Below are 12,730 nucleotides of genomic sequence, written 5' to 3' on the forward strand. Positions count from 1 at the left end.
TGGTTACCTAAACTGTCTTCACAGTGGCTACACGAACTGCCACGCTACCAGTCCTGGTTGGCGCTTGGTTGTAGATTGTCGGAGACACAGGCCGGTTACAAACGAAAAAAGAGTAACAGGAAGAAAAATAAGAGCAAATAAAAGAGACAATACAATGGCGGAAATGATGTGGTAAATTGTTAGAAATCTTAAAAAATTGCATTCAAATGAATTAATTCAATAAAAATAATAATCAAGGTCTTTATATCCAGAAATTTTTTAAAAAATTCACTGCAGTGTGTTAATTCCTGTGTTACATTGTTAATAGTGTTTATATAAACTTATAGCTTGTCATCTTTTTAAAATTTATAAACATTTTGTAGAATGAAGGCTTTCACAACCGGGTGACATGGCTGTTGATATACTTGCCGGGATGTGAGGTCGTGGTCCAAGAACTTTTCTGCTCCTTACGTTTCGTCCAGGACTGCGCTGGACTTCCTCAGAGGCGCTGCTCGGCTGAGTCTTGCCGACTGGCTGGTCGGGTGTCTGAGAGCGACTTATATATTGTGAGAAAGGGATACCGAAGTTTTATCTACAACGTTAAATTACTATCCACGGCTATATAGAGAAGCTATCGAAATTTATAAACATCACGATAATTTTAATAGGAAAGAGGAGGCTATGAAACTTCGCGATATATGAACAGTGGTTCTACAAAATTGCTAACAGTTTTTATCTTTGACAAGGTGGTAATCGATAGTCAACCTTATCTTTGCTATGGATTATCACTGATCATCACGTGTCACCTGAACCACGCCCCCCTTTCTCACAATATATAAGTCGCTCTCAGACACCCGACCAGTCAGTCGGCAAGACTCAGCGGAGCAGCGCCTCTGAGGAAGTCCAGCGCAGTCCTGGTCGAAACGTAAGGAGCAGAAAAGTTCTTGGACCACGACCTCACATCCCGGAAAGTATATCAACAGCTATAAACATTTTGTTTCATCAGTTATTATGTTGCTATTGTAATTTAATGTACTGACACATCGTATGACCACAGAGGTTAGAATAACAAAAAATAAATTCGATGAGGTTCAATTCTGTGGCCATCTACGTGCAACTGTACGCTAACCACTGTGCTATGGCAGCACACTGGGTTACTCTGTTAAATTTATACCCGTGGTGACTGAGTCGTAACTACGAAACGCAGCCTTCAAAACTTTGGCGTCACTCAGTGTCGTACGAAACTTATCTGTAGTAAGGCAATCCTTGCGATCATAAATACCGTATATGTTCCAGGTCAATTGAGTCTTGAGGAAGGCGCCAGTAATGTTTGGTTAATGATGTGTATGAAATGTGTATACATCATTATCATCATAGTCTGTATTTTTAGTCTGGTTATCATGTAGTATGAAACACAAAATAAAAGGGCCACACCCAGACATGAACATATGTCCAAAGGAACATTGTATTGTAATCCGGAATAACATGGGCACTGCAGTATCGTATCTATCTGCTGACACCGGGCAAGCGACTTTGAAGTAAAATGTCTCCCGAGTACAGTGATCAAAAAGTCAGTATAAATTTGAAAACTGAATAAATCATGGAATAATGTATAAAGAGAGGTACAAATTTACACACATGCCTGGAATGACATGGGGTTTTATTAGAACCAAAAAATTCAAAAGTTCAAAAAAAGTCCGACAGATGGCGCTTCATCTGATCAGAAGAGCAATAATTAGCATAACAAAGTAAGACAAAGCAAAGATGATGTTCTTTACAGGAAATGCTCAAGATGTCCACCATCATTCCTCAACAATAGCTGTAGTCGAGGAATAATGTTGTGAACAGCACTGTAAAGCATGTCCGGAGTTACAGTGAGGCATTGGCGTCGGATGTTGTCTTTCAGCATACCTAGAGATGTCGGTCGATCACGATACACTTGCGGCTTCAGGTAGCCGCAAAGCCAATAATCGCACGGACTGAGGTCTGGGGACCTGGGAGGCCAAGCATGACGAAAGTGGCGGCTGAGCACACGATCATCACCAAACGACGCGCGCAACAGATCTTTCACGCATCTAGCAATACTTTTTTTTTGTTCTAATAAAACCCCATGTCATTCCAAGCATGTGTGTCAATATGTACCTCTCTACATTATTCCGTGGTTTATTAAGTTTTCAAATTTATACTGACTTTTTGATCACCTGGTATGTAATGGATGTACGACTACAGGCTGTAGACACACGGTTCATGACGTGTGGAAGGTTTAGACTGGCCGTGAGTCGTGCTCAGATGGCCTAATATTAAGGCGACTGCTTCTGAGAAACAGGAAATCCGGGTTTGAGTCCCGTCCTGTTCAGATTTTCATTATCGTCATTCCATTATGCAGCTGACGGTTGTCCATACTCCCAACTGCGAATACATTTCAACTAATTCATAATGGTTGTAGTCACTACGGTGCCTGTTCCTTCGAGCACGTGTGCGTGTTCAGTGAAGCATTGCATCGTAATTCCGAATAAAACAGGCCCTGCACTATCGTACTGTAAATGTTGTGACAGTCTGACAATGGCGAACGGGTCGTGCATAACGTTGAATGCTCTGGTTGTAGGGAACTGGCTGCAATGCGTGAAGTGTCAACTACCAAGTAATTTTAATCAGACTATAGGCATAATGTTGTCAAGGTGCTGGAAATGGAACGAGTACTTGCGGTCAGTTGCACGCAAGGCAAACGGTTGACTTCGAATTTTTGACGGGCGCTGATAACCTCGCCGTTGTGCGCCCTAAAACACTAATCATCGAATTTTTGAGGGAATTCTAGGAGAGTGTAGCTCATCTACGAAGAATACAATTCACATGCGAAGAATACCGCATACAGAGTCTGCCTGCTTAGTTGGGTGGTAATGTGCTCGCCTCCCATGCAAGTGGGCCCGGGTTCGAATCCCGGCCGGGTCAGAGATTCCCTCCGCTTGGGGACTGGCTGTTGTGTTGTCCTCCCAATCATTTCATCCTCATCACCGGCGCGTAAACTGCCCAGTGCGGTGTCGAATGAAATCAGACTCACACCCGGCGGCCGAACTTCCCTGAATAGGGGGCCTCCCACCCAACAGTGACATACGCTCATTTCCTTTTACCACATACAGAAAACTAATGCGACCCTGTCTTGAGTACTTCTCAACCGTTTGGGATCCCCACCAGATCGTATTAAAGGGAGATGTGGAAGTAATTCGAAGGAGTGTTACTAGATTTGTTAGTGGTAGTTTAGATTGGATTGGGTGTAAAACTATTGAAACTCCAATGGAAATCTGTGAAGGAAATATAAGTGGCGTCCATTCTTTTGGACGTGTCTGAAGACACATATATATATTTATGGAGGACTTCGAGGAGAAGGCGCTTGAATCTGCTGACTTGAAACCCACGGTATTCTGGAGATATGTTGATGATACCTTTGTAGTTTGTACCCATGGTGAAGATAACGTGCAAGACTTCTTAAGAAAGTTCACAATGGGAACTGAAAAGGAGGGGTGCTTTCCATTCTTGAATGTTCTGGTTCAGTGCAGAGAGGATGGCACTTTGGGACATGAAGTGTAAGCCGACCCACAAGGATTTGTATTTACGTGCAAATAGCTGCCACCATCCTGCCCAGACGATGAGGGTTCTCCGAACTTTGACCCACAGGGCGCATAGTATTTCTGACGAAAGCAGTCTGCAAGATGAACTTTCCCACTTACAAAGAGTGTTTGAAGACAATTGATACTCCCCACAGCAAATACAGAAGGCACTGAAAATGAAACCGAGAGAGGTCACATAGAAAGCAGAAGCAGACAAAGAAACCTTTAAATCGATGGCCTTCCTGCCATATGTGGGTAGCCTCTCATCAAAAATAGGATGGATTCTCAGTAGACACAGAGTGATGTTTCATCCTCCACCCAAGACAGTTGCACTCGTGGGCTCCATCAAAGATGACTCGCTGCACCGAAAATCTGGAGTTTACAAAATTCCCTGTGAATGTGGTCTTTCTTAGATCGGACAAACAACTTGTACTGTCCAAGAAAGATATACAGAACACCAGGGGTACACACGACTTTTACACCCTAACAAGTCGGCAGTGGCAGAGCACCGTATTGACACTGGTCCCAGTATGTTGTATGACAACGTTGAAATTTTGACAACTACATCATCTTTTGGGGGCTCGATAGTGAAGGAGGCAATTGAAATTCAGTTGATGACGAATTTAATTAATGGAGATAGTCGTTTCAACCTTGATAAATCATGGAATCCGGCACTTGCTGTAATAAACTCAAAAATACGTCGTCACAGTGCAGCTCACAATGATATATTGACATGCCAACACAGATCGACTGCAGAGTCATAGATGTAACTCGCACATTGTGCACATCTCTGCCGCCGACCAACGTCTCTGGCGCATTTGCATCTGTGGCCGCACGCGCAGTTGTGCGGTACACGAGTATAAATAGACGAATCGAGCACTGGAGCGACAGTCTGGCGGCTCACTCTGAAGGTGGCTGAACGTTAAACAGCCGAAATATGAGAAGAAGAAGGAGAATTCTCGCGGCTGCACGCCCGAACCTTAATGGAACAGTCTTTGCACTGCCAAAACCTGAAGAGTCATACCACACATACAGGGTGTTACAAAAAGGTACGGCCAAACTTTCAGGAAACATTCAAATGGCTCTGAACACTATGGGACTTAACATCTATGGTCATCAGTCCCCTAGAACTTAGAACTACTTAAACCTAACTAACCTAAGGACAGCACACAACACCCACTCATCACGAGGCAGAGAAAATCCGTGACCCCACCGGGAATCGAACCCGGGAACCCGGGCGCAGGACGCGAGAAGCGAGAACGCTACCGCACGACCACGAGCTGGACCGGGAGACATTCCTCACACACAAAGAAAGAAAATATGTTATGTGTCCGGAAACGCTTACTTTCCATGTTAGAGCTCATTTTATTACTTCTCTTCAAATCACATTAATCTGGAATGGAAACACAAAGCAACAGAACGTACCAGCGTGACTTCAAACACTTTGTTACAGGAAATGTTCAAAATGTCCTCCGTTAGCGAGGATACATGCATCCACCCTCCGTCGCACGGAATCCCTGATGCGCTGATGCAGCCCTGGAGAATGGCGTATTGTATCACAGCCGTCCACAATACGAGCACGAAGAGTCTCTACATTTGGTACCGGGGTTTGCGTAGACAAGAGCTTTCAAATGTCCCCATAAATGAAAGTCAAGAGGGTTGAGGTCAGGAGAGCGTGGAGGCCACGGAATTGGTCTGCCTCTACCAATCCATCGGTCACAGAATCTGTTGTTGAGAAGCATACGAACACTTCGACTTAAATGTGCAGGAGCTCCATCGTGCATGAACCACATGTTGTGTCGTACTTGTAAAGGCACATGTTCTAGCAGCCCAGGTAGAGTATTCCGTATGAAATCATGATAACGTGCTCCATTGAGCATAGGTGGACGAAACTAAAATGAGCTCTAACATGGAAATTAAGCGTTTCCGGACGCATGTCCACCTAACATCTTTTCTTTATTTGTGTGTGAGGAATGTTTCCTGAAAGTTTGTCTGTACCTTTTTGTAACACCCTGTATAGTTAAGCCGAGACAGTCAGTAATCCCTTCAGTGCAGGTGCGTACCGGGTTCGAACGTGATTGGGCGAGATGACGCGAGTAATGAGGATAATGCGCAAGGTGGACTACATCTGTAATGCATGGACAAGTTGAGAACTTGGGTCTGATGGGAGGTGTGCTAGGGTAGTCCCTGCAGGTGTGTCGACCACTGTATCCAGATGGCGCAGCGGTCAGTCCGCCTGTCTGGTAAGCAGGAGACCCGGGTTCTAATCCTGACCGGGCACAAATTTTCAACTATCCCCACTGATTTAAATCAGTGCCCACTTGCAGCTAATGTCATTAAATCATTTGCGTCTATTGAGAAACTGTAGACAAGGCTGACTTTCGACAGACTCCAGAACACTCCTCCTGCAGCCGACATACTTCTGGTGTCAGAACCGCGAAGAAGACATAAGAGAAATTGAGGCTTGTACAGAAGTGTGTAGACAGTCGTTTCTTCCTTGCTGTGTTCGGTAGTGAAATAGGAAAAATAAATAAATACGAGGGCAGTTCAATAAGTAATGCAACACATTTTTTTTCTCGGCCAATTTTGGTTGAAAAAACCGGAAATTTCTTGTGGAATATTTTCAAACATTCCCGCTTCGTCTCGTATAGTTTCATTGACTTCCGACAGGTGGCAGCGCTGTACGGAGCTGTTAAAATGACGTCTGTAACGGATGTGCGTTGCAAACAACGGGCAGTGATCGAGTTTCTTTTGGCGGAAAACCAGGGCATCTCAGATATTCATAGGCGCTTGCAGAATGTCTACGGTGATCTGGCAGTGGACAAAAGCACGGTGAGTCGTTGGGCAAAGCGTGTGTCATCATCGCCGCAAGGTCAAGCAAGACTGTCTGATCCCCGCGTGCGGGCCGGCCGTGCACAGCTGTGACTCCTGCAATGGCGGAGCGTGCGAACACACTCGTTCGAGATGATCGACGGATCACCATCAAACAACTCAGTGCTCAACTTGACATCTCTGTTGGTAGTGCTGTCACAATTGTTCACCAGTTGGGATATTCAAAGGTTTGTTCCCGCTGGGTCCCTCGTTGTCTAACCGAACACCATAAAGAGCAAAGGAGAACCATCTGTGCGGAATTGCTTGCTCATCATGTGGCTGAGGGTGACAATTTCTTGTCAAAGATTGTTACAGGCGATGAAACGTGGGTTCATCACTTCGAACCTGAAACAAAACGGCAATCAATGGAGTGGCGCCACACCCACTCCCCTACCAAGAAAAAGTTTAAAGCCGTACCCTCAGCCGGTAAAGTCACGGTTACAGTCTTCTGGCACGCTGAAGGGGTTATTCTGTTCGATGTCCTTCCCCACGGTCAAACGATCAACTCTGAAGTGTATTGTGCTACTCTTCAGAAATTGAAGAAACGACTTCAGCGTGTTCGTAGGCACAAAAATCTGAACGAACTTCTCCTTCTTCATGACAACGCAAGACCTCACACAAGTCTTTGCACCCAAGAGGAGCTCACAAAACTTCAGTGGACTGTTCTTCCTCATGCACCCTACAGCCCCGATCTCGCACCGTCGGATTTCCATATGTTTGGCCCAATGAAGGACGCAATCCGTGGGAGGCGCTACGCGGATGACGAAGAAGTTATTGATGCAGTACGACGTTGGCTCCGACATCGACCAGTGGAATGGTACCGTGCAGGCATACAGGCCCTCATTTCAAGGTGCCGTAAGGCCGTGGCATTGAATGGAGATTACGTTGAAAAACAGTGTTGTGTAGCTAAAAGATTGGGGAATAACCTGGTGTATTTCAATGCTGAATAAAACAACCCCTGTTTCAGAAAAAAAATGTGTTGCACTACTTATTGAACTGCCCTCGTAGCATAGTACAAGGTACCCTCTGCTGTGTGCTGAATCCTGGATTGCTGAGCATGTGTTTGGATGAAGGCGTTTAGGTTTTAGATCCATCTTCTAACTCTCGTTCTGAAGTGTTTTACTCATTCATTGCTGATGTCAAGTACCCCCACGAAGACCTTAGCAGACCCCAACAGCGTGCGATGTGGTGTGGCATGATCTGATGTGCAGGAAGAAGGCGCTCGAGAAAGTCCAGTCCGTGGTCGCCCACGTCGCGTACACTGAGGAGCTGCTGGACGACACCGAGCTCGACAAGTTCTACGAGAAGGTGAGCCGTGGCAGATGCATTTGCAAACACGTGCGTTGCTCCTGACAGGGATCGTAGTAGCCAGAGCCAAACTGACACACCACTGCGCTCTGTCCTTTGGGACCATTGCACCCATCTGGATTCCTGTCACAGTCCGAGATGTTTGGGCCCCAATGGCAAGGTATCAACAAACAAGAATTCAGAGTTGTATTCAAAAAAATTATAGGTATTTTTTTCTTGGTTGGTTGTGGTCTTCAGTCCTGAGACTGGTTTGATGCAGCTCTCCATGCTACTCTATCCTGTGCAAGCCTCTTCATCTCCCAGTACCTACTGCAACCTACATCCTTCTGAATCTGCTTAGTGTATTCATCTCTTGGTCTCCCCCTACGATTTTTACCCTCCACGCTGCCCTCCAATACTAAATTGGTGATCCCTTGATGCCTCAGAACATGTCCTACCAACCGATCCCTTCTTCTGGTCAAGTTGTGCCACAAACTCCTCTTCTCCCCAATCCTATTCAGTACCTCCTCATTAGTTATGTGATCTACCCATCTAATCTTCAGCATTCTTCTGTAGCACCACATTTCGAAAGCTTCTATTCTCTTCTTGTCCAAACTATTTACCGTCCATGTTTCACTTCCATACATGGCTACACTCCATACAAATACTTTCAGAAATGACTTCCTGACACTTAAATCTATACTCGATGTTAACAAATCTCTCTTCTTCAGAAACGCTTTCCTTGCCATTGCCAGTCTACACTTTATATCCTCTCTACTTCGACCATCATCAGTTATTTTGCTCCCCAAATAGCAAAACTCCTTTACTACTTTAAGCGTCTCATTTCCTAATCTAATACCCTCAACATCACAACATCACAACATTAATTCGACTACATTCCATCATCCTCGTTTTGCTTTTGTTGATGTTCATCTTATATCCTCCCTTCAAGACACCATCCATTCCGTTCAACTGCTCTTCCAAGTCCTTTGCTGTTTCTGACAGAATTACAATGTCATCGGCGTACCTCAAAGTTTTTATTTCTTCTCCATGGATTTTAATACCTACTCCGAATTTTTCTTTTGTTTCCTTCACTGCTTGCTCAATATATAGATTGAATAACATTGGGGAGAGGCTACAACCCTGTCTTACTCCCTTCCCAACCACTGCTTCCCTTTCATGTCCCTCGATTCTTATAACTGCCATCTGGTTTCTGTACAAATTGTCAATAGCCTTTCGCTCCCTGTATTTTACCCCTGCCTCCTTTAGAATTTGAAAGAGAGTATTCCAGTCAACATTGTCAAAAGCTTTCTCTAAGTCTACAAATGCTAGAAACGTAGGTTTGCCTTTCCTTAATCTTTCTTCTAAGATAAGTCGTAGGGTCAGTATTGCCTCACGTGTTCCAGTATTTCTACGGAATCCAAACTGATCTTCCCCGAGGTCGGCTTCTACTAGTTTTTCCATTCGTCTGTAAAGAATTCGTGTTAGTATTTTGCAGCTGTGGCTTATTAAACTGATTGTTCGGTAATTCTCACATCTGTCAACACCTGCTTTCTTTGGGATTGGAATTATCATATTCTTCTTGAAGTCTGAGGGTATTTCGCCTGTTTCATACATCTTGCTCACCAGATGGTAGAGTTTTGTCAGGACTGGCTCTCCCAAGGCCATCAGTAGTTCCAATGGAATGCTGTCTACTCCGGGGGCCTTGTTTCGACTCAGGTCTTTCAGTGCTCTGTCAAACTCTTCACGCAGTATCGTATCTCCCATTTCATCTTCATCTACATCCTCTTCCATTTCCATAATATTGTCCTCAAGTACATCGCCCTTGTATAGACCCTCTATATACTCCTTCCACCTTTCTGCTTTCCCTTCTTTGCTTAGAACTGGGTTTCCATCTGAGCTCTTGATGTTCATACAAGTGGTTCTCTTCTCTCCAAAGGTCTCTTTAATTTTCCTGTAGGCAGTATCTATCTTACCCCTAGTGAGATAGGCCTCTACATCCTTACATTTGTCCTCTAGCCATCCCTGCTTAGCCATTTTGCACTTCCTGTCGATCTCATTTTTGAGACGTTTGTATTCCTTTTTGCCTGCTTCATTTACTGCATTTTTATATTTTCTCCTTTCATCAATTAAATTCAATATTTCTTCTGTTACCCAAGGATTTCTACTAGCCCTCGTCTTTTTACCTGCTTGATCCTCTGCCGCCTTCACTACTTCATCCCTCAAAGCTACCCATTCTCCTTCTACTGTATTTCCTTCCCCCATTCCTGTCAATTGTTCCCTTATTTTTTTCTTAAATAATTCTATTTTTTAGTCTACATCAGTGGTCGGTAAACTGTGGCTCGTGCACCACACTTGGCTCTTTGGCATCTCCAGTGTGGCTCTTCTATAAAGTAGCACATGTGGGCTCGCATGTACAGTGTGAACAAAATTTTGTGGCGTACGGACAGAAGTAGGTTCTGGGCTTGGGCGAGTGCTGTTTGCAAGAAGTGGCGTTAAGTTGTGGTCCACGTAACTCGGACCACTTCCACTCGCTGCCACCCGTATCACTTTATCTGCTCGTGACAGTGTCTTCCAGAGTGGGAGATGAATAATGCTTCTAAATCAGGCGCGTGCTGAATTTCATGCACTGCAAAGTAGTGGAAGAAATAACTATTCTGATGAAGGTTGTGGAACTGTTTCTCATGAAGAGTGGAATAATTGTGGCAATCAGGTGAAGGAAGTTTATTATATTAATAATGAATCACTTGGAAATAATTTCAACAGACGATGATAGGGACAAATAAATATAAGCTTGTGCAATAATAAATAAAAATACTTGTAGCTAAGACTGTGTTTATCATCCATGTTTCAGTTCCATATGTGGCTACGCTCCATACAAATACTTTCAGAAAAGACTTCCTAGCACTACAATATATATTTGACATTAGCAAATTTCGTTTCATCAGAAACACTTTTCTCGCCATTGCCAGCCTACAGGTTATATCTTCCGTACCGCCAATCTACGCTTTATATCCTCTGTTATTTTGGCCATCATCAGCTATTTTTCTGCCCACTTCAAGTGTCTCGTTTCCTAATCTGACTCCCTCAGCAACACCTAACTTAATTTAGCAACATTCCATCATCCTCGTTTTCCTTTTGTTGATATTCATCTTATACCCATCTGTCAAGACACTGCCCATTCAGTTCAACTGCTCTTACATGTCATTCACTGCCTTTGACCAAATTACAATGTCATCGACAAACCTCGAAGTTTTTATTTCTTCTCCCTGGACTCCAAATTTTTCTTTGGTTTCCCTAACTGCTTGCTCTATGTGCAAATTGAATGATACTATAAGCTACAACCCTGTCTCACTCCCTTCTCAATCACTGCTCCCCTTTCGTGCCTCTCCACTCTTATAACTGCCGTCTGGTTTCTGTACAAATTGTAAGTAGCCTTTCTCTCCCTGTGCTTCACCCCTGCTACCTTCAGGTTGTCATTACCTATTGGGTCCTCTGCTACCTTGACTATTTCATCTCTGAAAGCTACCCATTCATTTTTACTGTCTTCCTTTCCCTTGTTCTAGTCAGTCATTGCCCAATGCTCCATCTGAAACTCTCAACAACCCTTGGTTCTTTCAACTCATCCAGGTCCCATCTCATTGGTTTACTACCTTTTTTTGCAATTTTTTCTGTTTTAATCTACAGTTGATAACCAGTACATTGTGGTCAGAGCCCACATCTGGTCCCTGGAAATGTCTCACAATTTAAAATCGGGTTTCGAAATCTGTGTCTTACCAGTATATAATGAATATGAAACCTACCAGTGCATCCAGGTCTCTCTCACGTGTACAACCTTCTTTCATGATTCTTAAATCACGTCTTAGCGATGATTTGATTGTGCTCTGTGCAAAAGCTACTAGCCACTTTCCTCTTTCATTCTTTTCCCCCAGTCCACATTCACCAACAATTTTTCCAACGCTTCTGTTTCCTACTATTGAATCCTAGTCCCCCATCAGAAATTTTCGTCTCACTTAACTATCTGAAAAATTTGTTTTACCTTATCATACATTTCTTCAATCTCATCTTCATCTGCGGAGATCGTTGTCATATAAACTTTTACTACTGTAGTGGATGAGGGCTTTGTGTCTCTCTTGGCTGCAATAATGCATTCACTATGCTGTTCATAGTGGCTTACCAGCATTTCTGTTTTCGTATTCATTATTAAAACTACTTCTGCCTTACTCCTGTTTGATTTTGTATTGATAACCCTGAATTCGCCTGACCAGAAGTCTTGTTCCAGCCACCAAACTTTAGTAATTTCCACTATGTCTGACTTTAATATCTCGATTAAATTTTCTAACCTACCTGCCCGACTAAGAGGCTGAACATTCCATGCTCCGATACCTTGAATGCCAGTTCTGTTTTTCGTGATGACGATGTCCTCCTGGGTAGTCCTCGCCCAGATATCTGAACGGGGCACTATTTTATCTCCAGAATATTTTACCCTAGAGGATCCAACCATCATTTCACCATACAGTAGAGTTGGGAAAAATTACGGCTGTAATCTCCCCTTGCTTTCAGCTGTTCACAGTACCAGCACAACCAGGCCATTTTGGCTGGTGATACAAGGCCAGATCAGCCAGTCGTCCAGACTGCTGCTCCCCCCCCCCCCCCCCAGCAACTACTGAAAAGGCTGCTTTCTCTCTTCAGCAACCACACATTTTTCACGCCTCTCAAATGCCTTGCAGAATTGTTCCATATTTAACAATCATATACACCCACTCACTCAATGAAAAATCTGTATGGAAAAATTGCAAAGTAGCACAGGTCACACCAATATTAAAAAAAGTCAATAATCCACCAAGTTATAGGCCCATATCGTTAATATCAATTTTGGAACATGTATTCAAACATCATGAATTACCTTGAAGAGCACAGTCTATTGACACACAGTGTAATCTACCCATCCTTCCTTTGTTGCTGCAACTGTCTTTATGGTTAAGTCT

The 12,730-nt window shown here is 43.8% G+C and overlaps 1 protein-coding gene across 1 annotated transcript in view; it reads left to right on the top strand.

The window, feature by feature from the left end:
* Positions 1 to 12,730, top strand: part of LOC126427352 (neprilysin-2-like) — a 292,261-nt gene that overhangs the window by 237,045 nt on the left and 42,486 nt on the right. The window contains exon 11 of the mRNA XM_050089684.1: positions 7,667 to 7,763. Coding sequence (XP_049945641.1) covers positions 7,667 to 7,763 — 97 coding nt within the window. The remainder of the gene's footprint in view (positions 1 to 7,666; positions 7,764 to 12,730) is intronic.

Source organism: Schistocerca serialis, chromosome 11 (genome assembly GCF_023864345.2).
Source record: "Schistocerca serialis cubense isolate TAMUIC-IGC-003099 chromosome 11, iqSchSeri2.2, whole genome shotgun sequence".
Classification (NCBI taxonomy): domain Eukaryota; kingdom Metazoa; phylum Arthropoda; class Insecta; order Orthoptera; family Acrididae; genus Schistocerca; species Schistocerca serialis.